The sequence below is a fragment of the Crocodylus siamensis genome, chromosome 1 (assembly GCF_052110815.1).
Source record: "Crocodylus siamensis isolate JL-2025a chromosome 1, ASM5211081v1, whole genome shotgun sequence".
In the NCBI taxonomy this organism is placed as follows: Eukaryota; Metazoa; Chordata; order Crocodylia; family Crocodylidae; genus Crocodylus; species Crocodylus siamensis.
In genome coordinates this window covers 406440570-406458509 of record NC_143395.1, presented here as the reverse complement: position 1 = coordinate 406458509, position 17940 = coordinate 406440570, and the positions used below count along the sequence as shown (strand labels likewise).

Sequence of the window (17940 nt, the reverse complement as noted above, 5' to 3'; positions counted from 1 at the left end):
AATTCGAATGATCCAGTAGACTCAATCAAATCTGCTCCTACCTGCTCAGTTAATCAAGTCTAACCAGAACGCTTCGGTGCATATGTATAGGCACCCAATGAGTCTGTGGTTCCCCCCTTGCTGAGTTGGGTTCTGCGAGAGCACAAACTACCACACCAGCCTTCACGTTCAGCTGGTTCCAGCTGCTAGGGAGTAGCCGTGAATTGAAAATACCCATTAAGAAAACTTTTGGTGTCAGTGATTCTTAAAGTGAAAGAACATGCTGCAGCCTTGCATGTTTCAACTAAGCTTTAATGACTTATACAAAGTCCACAAACAGTACAGAGAGCTGTTGCTACATTACAAAAATGCTGTCTATAACGCCAAGTCAAGATTTGTTGTATATTTGTTAATGATCTGAAATAAAATGGTCTGCACATTCATCTTGTCTGAAGTCTTCACAAAAGAATTTTGTTACAATGCTCAGAGGTTTTACAGAGGTTTTACATAGAGTGCAACGCCACTGAACGGGATCTGTTGGACCTGTACATGGCAAAGCAGACTACTACTGAGATTAGCTTGTCAGTGTAACACCTTATAATTGGACGGGAGAATAAGGATAATGACATTCCAGAAGGCTGGAGACATACTTGCTGTTTGAGGAGCACTTCAGTCTCCTGTTGCTTTGCTTATTAATTGAATTCAAAGGAAACTTTCTATTCTCCAATGGGCTGCATGGGGTGCAATCATGTCACCTGGTACGTTCAGGTACCACCTCTCCCTCTGCCCCCCCCCCCACAACCAATCAGAAAAGAGAGTTTTCAAAGACAGTTTAGTTCAGGAGTTCAGGCTGCTGAGACACCAGTGAGGATGCCATGTGTCTCATGTCTTTTACCTGGCTAATGTACGTCCCATGCCTCAGTATTCCTGACCTTTGGTACTGTCCAGAATAACTTAGGTTTGTGATGAGCCAGTTTGCAGCCAGACAAAATCCAAAGACTTTTGCTGCAATTTGTAGAATTTTAAAATAGATCTGTTTTGCCTATTTTGCCTTTTAATGTGTTAAAGCTTAATTTAGAAATAGCCAGCTGTTCATCCCTTCGGACTGGCAGTCACATTTGGTGAGCCACAAGTTGTAGATGTAAAGCCTATATTTAAACAGGAGCATAAATACGACTTATTGCACATGATGCTTTGGGTGGTGCTTTAAGGTAAGTGGGCAAAAAAGCTTATTGATATTCCCTGAGAGCTTTGTTGGCCATATTCATACCTGGGTAAGGAGAACATGCTGAAATTTGAACACACGTACAGAAGTAGTTGCCTTTCTGACCGTAGGGATGTAGTTTATAGCCATTGCTCCTACGGACTAATGGAACAAGGCTATAAATAAACAGCAAATTTATGTTGTCAAGTTCTCACTCTTAAAAATAAAATCTTCAAGTTTTGCCAGTAACATTCCCTTTTGGTAAAATTCTGTTGGAAAACAAAACAGCAGAGGGATGCTCCTCACTAGTTAGCATGAAGTGGACACATCTACACAAGATGTGTACTGTGCAGAAGACTAATTCGCTGCGCAGTAAACATCGTGCATCTACATGTGAATCCCTATTAGGCTGGAGTAAACCAATTTACTCCACATCAGGATAATAGTTTTAAATACAAGTACTATCCTGCTGCAGAGTTTTTTATTGTGTTGCAGTGCACATGTAGATGCTGCCCTGGCTGGCTGGGGCATGAGGGAGCCATGGGGAGCAACCCTGGACTGGTAGGCTGACCCCCTGGGGTCCCTTGCTAGCCAGGGCTTCTCTGACCTGGCTCAACGCGCTGTGATCCTGGGTGCATGCACAAACAGCATGCCTGGAGCAATGAACTCCAGAACAATATGCTCTGGAGTTTATTGCTTTGCATTAATATGCACATGTAGATGAGCCCACTGGTTATTAAAGTAAACCATCAAACTGGGTTTTTTGGAACGGACTTCCACTGCAGGACTCAAATGGCTTCACTGCAGATACTCCTTCCTGACTTACATGTCAGTAACTGACAGGCGAACAGTGCTTCAAAATGAGAGTGAAACTATGGTGCATTAGGCAATTATTTGTTTCTTTTTAAGTAGAAATCAGTGAATATATCATCTACTATTTGTTTTTGTCCAAAAGCAAAATGCTGTGGAGAGGAAACTGCTGTTCACTTGAGGTGAAGGAGTGCTTTAAATGAATGGGAAATTGGCACTGCAGGCTCTATTGGAGTAAGGCATGGGCATGGTACGTCCCTGCCACTGGAGTACTGACAACCTTCTGTTGACTCTGCTTTTCCCTATTTAGGTGCTCACAAAGGAAAAAGGCAGCTGGAGTAAGAAAGTGCTTGAATCAATTTACAGTTAAGATTTTGCAAGCTTCAATATTGATTTATAACACTAGGCTAGAAAGAACCATGGGCAGTTATGGTTCAGAGTTTACCAGAAACTACACAGCTTGAATCTGCATGGCATCTTGGGGCCATCTGTAGTTATCAATGACAAATGATTCATAATCTGGGCTGTAGATGAGGTTCCTGACAAAGGCTTCCTTGTCTTTGGGTTCTGGGTACCAAGAAGCAAGATTATGTTTGTAGGCGTAGTCAACAATCTACACAGAAAAAAGCAAAACGTTAGATCAGGTCAAAAGAGCATGGCAGATTTATTTTTACACATTGTACAGCTGAACCCCAATACTTTTTACCACCTGGAATGATGGACAACGGAGATAATTTGCAAATGGCACCAATGTGTACAGCTGCTGACACTCTGGAGGATCCTATTAGGATTCACATAAGCACCTAAGAACTGTTTACTGGGTCAGACCACTGGTCCATCTAGTCCAGTATTTTGTCTCTGACAATGGCAGTAGTAGATGGTTTAAAGGCAGAGTATATGAACAGGGCATGTCTGGAGTTATCCATCCCACATCATACTTTCCCTGGAAACAACTATCATTGGTTTAGGGATGTCAGAAGACACATTCCTACTATTCAATTTAATAGTTCTCAGTGACCTGTTCTTTGTGAGTTGTCTAATCCCTGTCTGAACCCGGTTATACTATCTGTCCCTACAACCTCTGTGGCAATGTGTTGTACAGGTTAATTAGCTGCTGTGTAAAAAAGTACTTCCTCTTGTTTATTTTAAACCTGTATTCTGCTATTTCAGAGGGTGCCCCCTAATTCTTATATTCTGGGACTACATGCATAACAGTTCCCTCTTCACTTTGTCCACACCCTTCACAACTATATAGACCTCTATCATATCCCCCCCTTAGCCTTCTCCTTTCCAAACTGAAGAATCTTAGCCTTTCCAGTAATTCCTGGTGTGGCAACTGCTCCTTGTCCCTGATCACCTTTGTTGCCAATGTCTGTACCTTTCTAGTTTTATTACATCTTTTTTGAGATGTGGAGACCAGAACTTCATGCGCTCTACAAGATATGGGTGCACCATGGATTGACCCAGTGGCATAATGATGCTTTCTGTTTTGTTTTCAATTCCCTTCTTAATGATGCCTGGTGTTTTATTGACTTTTTTTGGTTGCCAGTGCTCATGGAGGCGATGTTCTTAGAGAATATCTACAGTGATGCTAGGATATCTTTCCTGAGTTGTAATGGCTACTTTAGAGCCCAGCACTATCTCTTTATAGTAGAGGCTACTCTTCCCCCCGTGCATTATTTTGTACTTGTCAGCACTGAAGTTCATCTGCCCCTTTTTTCAGGTGACCTTCCTAAACTGGAGAATTGGTCTGAAATTAAACAAATAGAATTCAGTAAAGAAAAGTGCAACATCCTACACTTCGGATGGAGCAGTCACATGCACAAAGTCAGACCGGGGCTAGGCTGCAATGCTGCAGAAAAGGACCTGGGGTTACTAGCGACCTGTAAGCTGAATATGAGCCCAGAGCATGCTCTTGCTGCCTAAAAAGCACTAGCATACTGAGTTAGTTGTCTTAAAAGGACTGTTGATTCTTCTGCTCCACTTAGCACTTTTAAGACTTCCCATGGAGACCTTAGATACTGTACCTTAAGGAAGATGTGGACAAATAAGAGAGTTCAATTGCTAGTCTTGGAAACATGACTTATGAGGAAAGGTTGGATGAATTGGGGTGATTTAGTCTAGCAACGACTGAGAGGGGACTGGATGACAGTCTTCTAATACTTGAAGGGCTGTTATAAAGAGGAGGGTGATGACTATCCTCTGTCACCAAATGAGATAGGACAAGAAATAATAGCCCTGAGTTGCAGCAAGGAAAATTTAGAAAAACTTTCTCGCTATGTGGGTAGTTAAACACTGGAATGGTCTCCCTAGAAAGGTTGTGGAATCTCCATCCTTGGCAATTCTTAAGAACTGTTCAGACCAGGGGTGGGCAACATGGCAGATCCGGCCAGTGGCTGGACTCCAGTTCCCAGCAGCCCCTGCCTGCGTGGCTGGGGTCAGTTTCTATAGAGACCCCAGAAGCAGCCCTGCTGTGGTAGTGCAATGCTGGGGTTTCCATGGAAACTGGCCCCTGCAGTGCTGGCAGGGTGCAGAGCTGCTCCAGAACCTGGCTGAGATCTTGCAGTGGTGACCGTGTGATCCAGAGCCATAGAGACACATTCTGCAGCCTGCATGCCCTGGGCAGGGGTGTGCTGGCAGCAGATCGCAGCTCTGCTCGGCTTCGGACCACGTGTGACCGTTGCAAGGAACTGGGGCAGAGCTGCAATCCGCTGCCTGCACATCCCTACCTGGGGCATGCAGGCTGTAGATCGTGGCTCTGCCCTGGCTCTGGATCATGCTGTCACTGCTGCAAGATCCTAGCTGGGCTCTGGAGCAGCTCTGTGCCCTGCTGTGCACTCTGCCAGCACGGGTGGCACTGGGGGGAGGGGCTCGGGGGTGCTATAGCCACCCCAAAATTCCCCGTAGCCCACTATGGCCACCCCTCCCAGTGATGCCACTACCACCACTGCCCATCCTGCACAGGTAGTGGCAGCTGAGCCCACCCTGCTCCCATCTGCAGCACAGCCCCCACTCAGCTCCCCCACCAGGAAGAGGCTGGTGCTACTGCTACCTGCCAGTATTGCCAGGGCTGGTTTCCATGGAAACTGGCCCCAGCCATGTGGTCAGGGGCTGCTGGGAAATGGAGTTCACTGCTGGCCAGATCTGGTCCATGGGCCAGACTTTGCCCACCTCTGGTTTAGACAAACACTTGTTTAGGATAGTTTTACTGGGGATGACGCTGCCTGTTGCAGCAGGTGGGACTAGGTGACCTTCTGAGGTCCCTTCCAGTCCTACCTTTCTAAGAGTGTACAATTCTAGCCTGAGTTGTGTTCAAATGGTGATGAGGAGATGCAAAATAAGACTTCTGTGTATGAGAAAGCACTTCTGGTGGAGAAGCAAGAGACACTGTTGTGTAGTTTGCCTGGAAAGGGAGCATATTACTAGGAACATAATATTAGAAGGGACCAGCTGGGTCATCAAGGCCAGTCCCGTGTTCGTGCAGGGAACTGCACGATATACCTCTTATAACTAATCACTAGGGGCCCTGACAGACGTGCAGGCTCCTGCTCTAACTCACTGTGTTTTACATACAGTGCCATGAGTTAGAGTGCCCCCCTCAAACCCAACAGATGTGGGTTGGTCTGGTGGGGGGATTCAGCCTGCCTGTAGAAGCCTGAGAAGCCTGCCTGCAGTTGAGGAGCTTCCTGTCTCCCCTAGCCCTGTCCCTTCCCAGTTTCTTGGCTGTCTGCAAAAAAGGCAGAGGAAGGGGAAGAGAGTGAGCTGTGGGCTGGGTTTGCTCAGCCTGAACTGGAGGGAGATGCTGGGGAAGGCTGCAAGGCAGGGCGGCCCCAATGTGCTTACTCCCCCTCCAGCTCAGGCTGGACAAAATCTAGCCTGCAGCTCACTCCCCCTCTATTCCTGCAGACAGACTGGGGGGGCAGAGCTGGGCTTCATGAGCCCAGTACCAATCATGCCACAAATTAAACTTAGGGAACATAAATTCCCTAAGGTGCTCCGAAGCACCTTTTTCTGATCCCTCATTTGAGGAGGGTTAATTTGTCATGCAATGAGCCACTTAAAAAGTGCTCTGCAGCCATGCACGTGTCACTTTTCAGACACAAGGACAAGAAATGTAACTTCTGTCTGAACCAATATGACCTGATTCCCAGGGCTGTGAAGAAACTTCAATATGATTGTTGCCATCTTTAGGACATGTGTAACGGAAGCAAGAGGACAAGGGCTAAATTACTGGAGCCAAACTATAGCAACCAAAAACAAATGATTTATTTTGGGGACCTATATTTCTACATTTAAAACCATGCTGAAACACCTGAATCAGTGACCTTTTGGAAAGACTAAGCACCTACATCTTCTATCAGTGTCAATGAGACTGGTTTAAAGGCTTAAATACAGGTTAAAGGCCAGATCTTCAAGGGTATTTAGGTGCCTACCTGCCCTGTCTAAACTCAGACCCGCTAGACCATGGCCTGGTCTACCAATTAGGTGCCTAACAGTGAACCCACTCTGCTCAAGTCCCATACAAACATTAATGTTCAAGAGGAATGGCTTTTCCTTGTCCTCACTCTTTCTGGTAACTTAGGGCATTTTTACAAGTGCTCTGAGAGCTGCTCTAATTAAAGTGTCTGCAGCGTCTTGTCTATCAGCATCCCTGCACTTCAAAATGGTGGCAAGGGCACTTGAACTAAAGCTCATCAAATGAGCTTTAGTTAAATAGCCTCACTGCCATTTTGAAGCATAGGGACACTGATACATGAGATGTGGAGGCTGGCTGGAGTATGCTCATTCGCATGCTCCAGCAGGCTTCTTGTCTGGTGGAGGTTTCCATTTACTCTGGTTTTTCCCTTTGTTGCTAGCTATAAAATTGAAAGGCATTAATAAAGGGTTTTTGCCAGTGCAACTCCTGTTTTCTCTATCATAGCACCTGGGCTGCCACAGCCCAAACCCGAATGTACCATGGGACACGAAAAATAGAGGATTAAGCTTTAATGCATGTAAAATTCATTTTCTTAGTGTCAAATTCAGTACTTCCATATAGAATGTCAATGTCTATATTTTGTAACTGGTAAGGACTCTATAAGGGAAGGAGGTTAATCTATGATTCATCTATTAATAAGGAACAACTGCGAGTGTGTTTAACTGCTAGGCCTTGCAATTTTCCTCTGCTAAATTTACCATGGACTGAGTCATATCCAGTAACTTTGAATGGTCCACTGCAGTCCATGGAAAGGCTCCCACTGGACTATTTCATTTTTGGATCTAACATTTAGAGAAGTAGCCACCAATATCGGTTTACTTCAAATGTGAAAACAACAGAAAAATCATTGCCAAAGTCTGAGGGTGGAGCTTTGTATTACATGACTTCACATGAAATGTGGGGAGTTGAATCACAGAAAAGAACTGTTGGAAGGGATCTTCACAGCAATTTTGAAGGATACATCTCTGATAAATTCTTACCTTAACAGCAATTTTGAAGGACACATCTCTGATGGTACTCAAGGGCGGATATAATCTCCCTTCAGCCAGGTGCTCTTCCGTGACTTCTTCAGCAATAGACTACAAAGGGGGGGAAGATAAATCAGAGGGGCTGTTTTCAAGCAATCGCCCCATTTTCTCTCCTAAGGCTTTGATAGGAAGCCCATACCCAAGAATTCAACAACTGAAAAATTTGGAAGAAATCCTTATAATGAATTACTAAGCTACTTAAAAGTCAAATGTTCCATATCTCAGTATTCAGCAACCGAAGTTAGACTGAGATGTTCAGTGAAGCTGTGCTTTACTTTGTTGTATTGTGTTACTGTGTTTTATTTATTCTAGTTGCCCTTTTAAGTTGTTCTGTTTCTGCCCTGAGCCTTTGTTGGGATGGGCAGCATACAAATCGCATAACTAAATAACAAGTTTAAGCCAGTACAATGGAAAAACAATATGGTGGGCTATGTACCATGTTGGAAAAAATGGGAAAAAAAGAGAGGTCTGCATTCAGGTCATGTTGTTTGGCCATAGTACAGCTATGGTAAAGCTATTTTTCTAAAAGCCTAACTTTTAGGTGAAAGGTGAAATCCATGTTTAGCACCTTGTCCTAGGCTGAACCCTTTAACTAGCCTCATGCAGACCAACAAATCACAGTGAAGCTCTGTTTTAATTTGTTTTAAAAGTGCTGGTTGAATTCAAGTGTGTAACCTCTGCAGTGGTGAGGAAGAGATCATCAGAGATATGCCGGACCCCACAGGCGATGACTCCCAGTGCCACTCCCGGGAACACATAGGCGTTGTTTCCTTGGCCGGGGAAGAAGGTCTGTCCATTGGGCAGGGTTACTTTAGGGAAAGGACTCCCACTTGCAAATATACCTCGGCCCTGTTGGAAGACAGACACACAAACACCTTGGGGGAACAACACTTAGACTTTATTCTACTGTTCATGACCTGAGAGGATCTCAGAGAAGTCTGGTGACTGGGACAGCAAATTCAGAGTTCATCATTAGGATCCAACTTCTAACCTGACAGAAGGTTTCATCACCAGAACAAGAGGATCAGTTATCTCTTTGTTCTTACAGAAAAGTACCCTCAGAGATTTAGTTTCCATTTGCCCTGGTACCAGACAAAAAGCATGGTCTTTGGTCTCACCCTGACCTATTTATCTTAGTACAGATCAAGTCCCTTTTCCCATAGTATTTCAATGCCTCGGTCACTAGTGAATTTATCTTGGAAAAGACCATCCCAGCTACAGTAGCAAAGCTTGGGAAGAGGCCTGTGCTCAGCCCTCCATGGTTTTGCAGATACACAAAGCAAGGTTTTGTAGATGGACCTGTGAGGCGAAGCAGGACAGTATTCCCCTGGATCAGGAACCCTTCCTGCTGATGCTCTTGAAGGATCAACTGCAAAAGCTCCACAGCTTATGGGTTTCTGAGCTTTTTAACTCCAGGTACTCCTCCACAACTTTCTAGAAGATAGTGATGCCCCATTTCAAAAGCTAACATAAATAGAGTTCAGTGATTATAATATAAATTATGATACTAATTAATTCTATGGCCATAATATAACATAACTCTGCGCTGTAGCCCCAGACAGGCTTCTTCTGTGTGCCACAATCTTCTGGCAATGGTGCTAAACTACAGTGAGACACAGTAGTGTACGTACCTCTGTGAGGCGATAGCACTGCTCAGCTGTGCACTCTGCTTTACTTGTGGGGTTGCTTAAGGCAAATATGATAGGCCTCTCATTGAAAGCTGCCATGTCTTTCAAAATCTGTTCGGTGAAAGCCCCGGCAATGGCTGCCACACCTGAAAAGAGGAAACAGTCAATTCCTAACTCATGCCCCGACTGAGTCCTAGTCTCTTTAAGTCTCACCTGTTGTTACTGCTCAGTATAATGAACAGCATGAGCAAACAGGTGGGCCCTTTGGAGAAGCCTACAGACAGGTCCCATCATTGCTGCATTCAAACAGTATCAGGATAAGGGCCTCCTTTTCACTGGGCAGGGGATCAGTATGAGACCCACCAGCTGGCCAACGGAGCATTTGTCTGAGGTGACTTAGTGATTGTACTCAGAGCTTACTCTTCAGGAGACCTGGCTCTGGGAATGGATACCAGCCTTTTACTCCATTGATTAACTAGGGCTGTGGTCACCTCCTTTAGGGTGACACATATCTGCTAAAGCCAAGGGTACCATCCCTACCCAACTGAGGAGCAGCAGCGTCTGTATTTGGAGAAGGAAGGATAATGCTTGTGATCCACAGCCTCCAGAAAGGGGGCTGGAAGTAAAGGAGCAAAATGGAGACCTGTTGTTTTTTGATTGGGGCAGTAAAGGAGCCCTTAGTAGAAAACAAGGGAAAGTAAGAAATACACAGATGAGAAAGGGTCCATGTTTAAGTGACTCTACCTATAATAGCTGTCGGCTTCACTCTTTGCACAACCTCCTCTAGCGTTTTCACATTGGGATGATCTTGAGCAAACATTTCTTTCTCATGGTTCAGGTGACTCCTCCCCTGGGAGAGAAAAGGAGCAGATGCATTTATGGGAAATGACAGAAGGCTGGGTCAATGGTTTAGTAAACCGTGTTTCCACAATTTCAATGTTTCATGTGTCCTGTTATTATGAAGTGCTCATCTTTATAGCATCCAAGTGTCTTCCATTAAGTAAGCAATATGACTTCAACTGACCCAGGTGCGGTTTGGTTTTCCATCCTCTTCCCCATGGAGAATGGCAAAGATATGTGCAGTAGAGTGTTATGTTGTGGGAGGTGTGTGGAGTTTTTCTGAGCATGTTACCTGAGGTTTATGCTGGGGGAGGCAGGTTGAAGGACACCTTACACTTGGAGTGGGAATGGATGCAGTCTCTAGTGGGCTCCTAATTCCTGAGGCTATCTACTCCAGTGTCTCAAGAAAGTCCTGTGAGAAAGCTTTGTCTTGCATACAAACAAGCTTTAACCCTTACTGTAGGAAGCTCCACTAGCAGAGTTGTCCTTCTGTCTTACCTGTCTAACTAAGTCCCTGGAGCTGTCCCCGGATCATTCTGACAAACCTAGAAACAGCATCCACACCAGATCAAATTTGCCTTTGGTTTCTGTAAGAAGGTGCAGAAGAACACCAGGGCTGCCTGTGCCCCCATATGCTTTCCCTGCTGTGAGTTACCCCTTCATACTAGAGCTGACATGTGGTATAACTGGAGCTCTCCCAGCAGAGCAGTGCAGTCAGGGTAGACTTACCTTGACAATCAGGCCTTTGGAGTCCACCATCCAGATTTTTTTGATGGCTTCCTCTCGGGAAATGCCTTCCTTTTCCATGGCCATAATGATGAGATAAGCTATGCCCATCGCAGCCTGGAAAGCAGACATAAATGGAAACTCTCTGGTTAGTTTCTCCAAGCAACCTGCAACATTCAGGGAAAGATATTAAAAAGTAACTACTTCCTCCCGGCCCCATTCTCAAAAAAACAGGCCGACCATAAGTCTTTGGAGCAGAAGACTATTCGTGTGTCTTAGGTAGTGCTTAGCACAATGGAGCCTTGGCCTGTGACTGAGACTCCTAAGGCGCCACCACAATACAAGTAGTAAGTGTTCAGGTGGGCAAGCTGTGCTGCACTGCTGGGATGGGAAGGCAACCTGTCAAGGAGGGGTGACCAACTGTGTCCAAAATAGCGGACTGGTCAGAGGGGTTGAAGATGGACTATGCTGCCTAGGATCTGCCCAGGACGACCTGCCCAAGACCTTCATGCTTGCCATGCCAATGGAGTGGAGGTAAGCAGAAGCTGGACTGAAGGGGCAACAGGATGAAGCCAGCAGAAAGCAACTCGGGCAATAATGGAAACAGAGCATTTGAAATGCTGAGGGGTGCAGAGTCACTTTTTTCTTTCACTGCTGTATGACCAAACAAGCTGTCCCTGACACACTATGCTGCAATTGCTATTACAGTTGCACCCATGGGCTAAGCCAAGGCAGTGCACATACACCTGGGGAAGGACAACTCCTGCTGTGATAAGATCACAGTCTGAATGCATGTGACAAACGTTTGGAGACAGGAAGTTCTACCATCTCCATCTTGTGGATGGCCACCGAAGGGTTAAGCACCTTGGCCGGAGTCGCACAGGAAAGCAGTAGCAGAGCCAAGAACCAAACCCAGACCTCCTCAGTTCAAGTCCAGTGCCTTAACCTCCTGCCTTTCCTTTTCCTCTCCCTTGCCTCGTGTGCCTAGCACCGGACACACTCGGAGACGCACAGGATTTCTGTCTTGAAAGGAAATGCAGTGCTCTGAAAAGTGGTGCTGTCAAGTTCTGTCTTTATTGACCCTGTGAGTCCAGGTCCAAAGTGCTCAGTTTATGAAGAAGAATTTGGTGTTCTGTAAGCCCCATCCCTGTGGACTCAGGCTGGACCTCAACAGAAAAGCCAGGCTTCTTCCAGCATTGTTTTCTGTAATATTTGACAGGCTGCATCAAACCTCCATCAACTTTTGTGCAGCCTCATTACATACAGCTCAGTAAAATACTGTAGGACAGGGGCTGGCAAGCTACAACCCATGGGCTGGAATCCAACTGTGGAGTCATTTTATCCAGTCCATGCAGCTGGGGGGCCTCTTCTCCATTGCTTTGGCCATGTTTCTGTGGTAGGGGGCTTTGGGAAGAAATGGTGGTGGTGGCTTTGCAGGGAGGCAGGGAGGCAGGGAGTGGGAGGGTGGTTGCAGCTCTGGTTCTGGTGGTGCGTGCTGGGTTAAATTTGTCTGAGCTTGGACCTAAACTCCATTACAGTGGCCCCCTGCTGCAAAACCTTGCCAACCCCTGCTCTGGGAGGATGTTGTGTCTCTATTTCCTCTTCAGTTTTTTCTCTTTCAACTGGAAGGCAAAAGGATAAATTTAGGAACAAAATAACCCCTGAACCCTACCTCTCCAGCTCCCTGGAAAACAAATTTGTGGTTGGATAGTTTGTTCTTCGTGATTCTTAAGGCTGCAAAGATGCCAGCTACTGCAACAGAGGCGGTACCTAAACACAGAACACAAGAACAGTGAGCATGATGCAGAGGGACAAGGTGTCCTTTGCTCCACCCAGCAGCTGGTTGTGAAAAATGTTGTGGAAACTTCCTCTCTCAGGCACTACATGGCCCCATCACTACACAAGCAGCGACCCACAATCTGTTATCTGTTTAGCCTTGTAGCACTTCTCCAAGGAAAGTGCTTCTGTCCCAACTTCACAGAGGAGGAGTGAATGTGCAGAGACACTAAGAGTCAGATCCTATTCCACCTACCTAGGTGCTACTGGAGTGGACATAGGTACCCAACTGTGATCCTATTCCTGAAGAAATGTTGCATGCACCTTCTTTTGGTACATGCTGCTGTCTTAGCCCTAAGGTGGTCGCAGAAAGCAGCCAGCGCAAGGAGGTCCCACCACCACTTGTGGTCGCTGCTTTCCAAGGACTCAAGCAGGGTGAACAGGATGACACTTGGATGTCTTAGGCCACTCAGATGTCTGAGAGATGGGTAAGTAGCCCTAAGGCTCAGATCCTCAAAGGGATTAGACACCAACTCCCATTGATTTCAGACTTCAGGGACTTGCCTGAGTTCACACTGGAAGCCTGTTACAGAGCAGAGAATTGAACCTGGGACTCCTAAATCCCAGGCTAGTGTTCGAACAGTGACCTCTCAAAACTTTTCTCTAGTTCCTTTTCAGACCACTGCTTCTTCTCTTGTATTTTTTGTAATTCCCCTTCCCCTTATCCCTGGCTTAAAGGCCAGCATGTCTGTCAGCCCAGAGGTGAGAAGAATCAGGAAAAGAGGTTCAGTGGCATCCATGGTCATAGGTTCAGAGGAAAGCTGGGCTGGAAGGGACTGCAGGAAGTCATGTAGTCTAGCCCCCACTCAGGGCAAGATCACCCCTGATTAAACCATTCGTGTCAAATGTCTGTCTAACCTGCTCCTGAAAGTGTCTAGGGATGGAAATTTCACTTCTTCTCCAGGCAGCCTGTTCCAATGCTTCACCATCCTCACAGTCAGAAAGTTCCTCCTGATCTCCACCCTTAGTTTCCTCTGGTGCCGTTTCAGCGGGATGTCATTCAAAGCACAAGCAAGATAGACTGCCTGGTGTGACAGCCTCAGTGAGATCGTCGGCAGCCCCCACAGCTGCCCTGACAAAAGGTCCAAAATTTCCTCCATCTGCCCCTTCAGTGGGTTTGAATTTCTGGGCTGAATTCCCCCTCCCCACACTTCGTGTACTGGGTCTCACCACACAAAGACCATGGAGGCAAGGAGCTAAAGGAGCTCCAGGCTGGTGAGGGGCATGTGATTTAGCTGGGCACAGCTGTCTGTGAGGGGAACATACGGGCAGAGTCAGGTGCAATGCTCTGTGCTCCAGAGCAACGTCTGCAACAGAGCTGGATGGTGCTTTCCTGCACCACTTCCACAGCTGGGGTCCTTGGGCTGGTCTAGCTATGTCTGCAAGGTCCTCAGTCTGGCCTCAGCAATCCCTGCCTGTTGTTCATGGATGAGTCAGGAAGTGGGGAAGGATAGCAGGTGGTGAGGCTGGGCTAAAGATTCCCCTCCCCACACACACTTCAGGCTAATTATCCTGTTTTGCCAGGTTTCCATCATTTCACATTTTCCTGCTCTTCATTTCCAGACTTAGAGCAGGCCAAGTTTTAATCAGGTAGAGCGTGAGTGAGTCACTCCAGCAGCTCTCCATGGCATCACAGTAGGCAAGTGGTGCTTTCAGCAACAGTCAAACGAGCTTAATGAAAGAGCTTAATCGCCAGAGCATGAACTAGAGCTGGCAGATCCACTAGATGGCACTGTAAATATTTCAATATCAGGCAATGTCAGCAAAGAACATCTTGCAACTGCTGTGGCTGATGATTTGGATGTTAAAAGTTGGGATCCTCAGAGCAAACTACTTGTTAGTGATGCAGTTTGAGCCCACATATCTTTCTTTCAGCTTAAAAGAAAAACTATCCTAGCCTGCAAAACTAAGTGTTAACTAGTGCACTATCACCCACAGAAGAAGCACTCATGACGCAGCTCTGTCAGATCACAATGCATCTGTGAATTCTGCTAAATAGGCTGTCAGAAAGGCACAACAAGGAATGAAGGAACCACATTCTTCACTTAATTTATTACCACGATTAGTTGGGAGTGATGAATAAAGCAGCATTTCTGGTATTCTAAAATATATTTAAGGTACCACAGACACTGTGATGATTGCCACAGAAATGTATGTAATAATAAGTAAATACTTTGCTATGGGATTCCTCTGTACAGTGATAAAGAAACTTCCCAGTCTTAATGGCTCCCTATACGCATGTTCATTGGCATTCTAATTAGAACAGGTTGGTGTAGGCTCAATTAATTGAGTCTGCTATGCCTTCTAATTAGAACAATGCAGTGTTGTTCCAGCATCACATGTATTAAGCTCCTGCATGTTTTAAAATGGCCACAGGACACTTTAAATCTCATCGAATGAAGTTTAGATGAAGTGTACCCCGGGAGGTGGGGGTGCTTTAATTAATGCAGGTCCGAGAGCTGCGCTGATAAAAGCGCCTGGAGCATCATGTGGAGCATTCCTGTGCTGAAAAATGGTGGCGTGGGGACACTGATACATGAGATGCTGGAGTCTGCTGGAACATGGTAATTGCCATGCTCTAGTAGACTCGAACAATTGAGTCTGCTCCAATGTGCTGTAATTACAGTGTGTCAGAGTAGCCTCCCTGCACATGTATAGGAGCCCCCTGTAACCATTTTTAAATGTGCGGGGGCTTAATACACGACTGGGGACTTAATACACATGACGCTGTGATGTTTTAATTAGTGGCTGCCTGGGAATCAGTCTAATTGAAATGCACCCCCCACCTCCCCCTCAGAGAAGGTGTATAGAAAGCCACAGGAATCAGGTCCATGCAATAGGAGATTTGCTTTCTAAATAAGTGACACTTATTTATATTCATGAGGAAAGATGATTTTGTAGTAAAAGTAATGAAGGAGGATTTGGGGTTGGGTTCCTGACCAATCTGGCTACTTGTGAAACCTTAGGCAAAATACTTTCTTTCTTTACTTCTCAGTTCCCACTGAAGTTCAGGACAGGGAGCTATTCAGATCTTGGAACAGTGAGGTGGACCATATAAAAGATGAGGGAGGTGGATTATATTTCACCAGTGGCAGAAATATACAAGACTGGTAGAGGACCAGGGCTGGGCAACATCCTAGCAGTTAATGTGTGTCCTTCCCTTAGCCACATCTACACTAGAAACCTTGGGCCTTTGTATACACCACATTTTTTGCCCTTTCATGTGCTGCAACTGTGTGTCTGTTTGCTTGAGCAAGATTTCTGGACATTTTAAAAGTCTTTCATGTGCATTAAAGTCAAACTCTTCAGATGTAGTTTAGTTTGGCTCACCGGGAATTAAAGTGTTGCATCCATGGATTTGTTGCATGCAAACACAAAGACACTCAAAGACGTGTAATGAGTCTCTTTGTCCACCAGATGACTGCGACTTCTTTGTAGTTCACCCCTTTGAATTGCTTTTGATTTTGAATTGTTTCCATTTTTTTTTCTTATGTGGTTTGCCAGCTTCCTGCTGCATGGACACGAGCACAGGGCAGGGGCATGGGGTACGGGGTGGGGGCTCCTGGGCTGGGGGGTCAGTGCTGGACTGTCCTGCTCCTCTGTGGTGCTGGCCGGAGACCGGGCTTAATTAGTTCAAAAACCTAGTGCGTGCAAACACTGATGCAATGCTCCAAAGCTGTTCTTTCGAAAGCCTAGTGTGTGCAAACACTGACGAGACACTCCAAAATAAACAAGTTTAAATTTTATAAACCTATTTAATTTAATGAGGATTAAAATCTGTGATGTGTACAGGCTCCTCTTTACTGGCAAAGTCATATCAGTTTGGGGTACACTTTTTAAACCATATTGCTATACCAGCAAAAATCCAACTAGGGACATAGCTATACTGGACAGAAGTGTTTTAGCTGATCTGGCTAATTTTGCTCTGGAACGCTGAAGAATTTAAACAAGGAAAAAGAGTTTTTTGCTGGTACACATTAAGGCTACCCTGCTATGGTACAAACAAACTAGAATTGCTGGGCCAAGAGAACTTTCTGGTCTACCAAGAATCTAAGTTGGTAAAAGTAGCAAGGGCCTACGTTCCTGGAAGAAACAGTCTGTTGTTATAACTATAGCATGGACATGTTAGGTCAGTAGGTAGGATGGAACCAAAAGTCTTTCTGCTTGTCACTTGAGCTAAAGGAGAATCCTCCAGCCCTTGTTCATAGTGCTGGGTTGGCCTGAGCAGGTCTGTTTCATTCCAGGAAAATGGTACCAGCACTTGCCCTATTTCATTACACCATCCTGTTTGTCCAGAATGTGTAGGTGGTGGGGCAAAGTCACAGGCTGTGGAAGAAAATCCAGAACTATGGAGGTGGAAGGATATAGCAGCTCTCTGGAAGGGCCATGGGTTACACAGTGATAGAAGCTGGGAAGTGGCCAGAACGTGCACGTGACAGACTAGTAAAGGGGAGATGTGGAAGCAGAGAAACTTCACGTTTCTCTTGGTTTGGCTCCATGTGAAATTGCTTTAAACCTTACAGGGGCCAGTTGGGACTATTCCTGGTTCCTGCATGTGCCTCTGAACGTACATTACACAGCAGAAGAATGAATGCTCTTGGAACATCCTGCAGAGGGATTTGGGGTCTTTTTTAAACAAGTTTTTTACAAGGAATGGAAGAAGTGGGGGTGAAGTCTGGATAAAGGGTGCCCTGACTCAGTCCACAAGATGATGTGCTTGTCAGGAATGCATAAGCCTGTGGGACAGGGTGTGCCATTACTCATTCCCCTGCACTTCAATTACAGATAGGCCTGAGCAATGGCAGGGCGCCACTCAGCTTTGCCATTTGTAATAAGGCTTCTTCTCCAATGTGTTTCTAATCCCTCCTCCCCTCCCCAAGTGCATCTTGCCCCTGTTGCTCAAGTAACAATATTATTGTACCTTGGCCTCAGATCAATATTTATCTTTGAAATTACAGTTTCTGAACTTGGAGCAATAAAGCATCTCAGTGGAGCAGGCAAGTTCACAGCTGGTTTGTGTAAGAAGTTGGCTAATCAATGCTCTCTATTTCCAAAAGGACTGCAAAAGAAAGAAACCCAAAAAGCTTACCACAGGCTGTGGCCAGAAATAAGCCCCTCAGCAAGCGGGTCTCTCTGTTTTCCAAGTAGATTGAATGTCCTTATTTCAGATAACTACTTCCTTAAGTAATTAGAGAAGGAGAGCCAGCATGGCTAGTCTGTTTTAAGGTCAAGAGCAAAGAGAGAGAGTGTTCATAAATCACATTGTTCTTTGCAGTCCTGAAGTGAAAGAGACCTCAGGTGCTCACCCTGGGTGTGCAGAGGGACAGTATCAAGAAAAAAGTGGAAGGCGTGGACATTTAAAAAGGAAGCAAGTTCAGGCAGTAGTGCTTGTCCACTAGCAAGAAAACTCCA

At 45.7% G+C, this 17940-nt stretch overlaps 1 protein-coding gene across 4 annotated transcripts in view; it reads right to left on the bottom strand.

Moving 5' to 3' along the window:
• Positions 1 to 270: 270 nt before the first annotated feature.
• Positions 271 to 17940, bottom strand: part of ME3 (malic enzyme 3) — a 179430-nt gene continuing 161760 nt past the window's right edge. For all 4 annotated transcript variants that reach the window (XM_090030613.1, XM_090030616.1, XM_090030615.1 and 1 more), the window contains exons 8-14: positions 12365 to 12462; positions 10696 to 10809; positions 9871 to 9976; positions 9130 to 9272; positions 8174 to 8347; positions 7451 to 7549; positions 271 to 2606 (exon numbers count right to left, since the gene is read on the bottom strand). In XM_090030613.1, coding sequence (XP_089886739.1) covers positions 2445 to 2606; positions 7451 to 7549; positions 8174 to 8347; positions 9130 to 9272; positions 9871 to 9976; positions 10696 to 10809; positions 12365 to 12462 — 896 coding nt within the window. In that variant the 3' untranslated portion in view covers positions 271 to 2444. The remainder of the gene's footprint in view (positions 2607 to 7450; positions 7550 to 8173; positions 8348 to 9129; positions 9273 to 9870; positions 9977 to 10695; positions 10810 to 12364; positions 12463 to 17940) is intronic.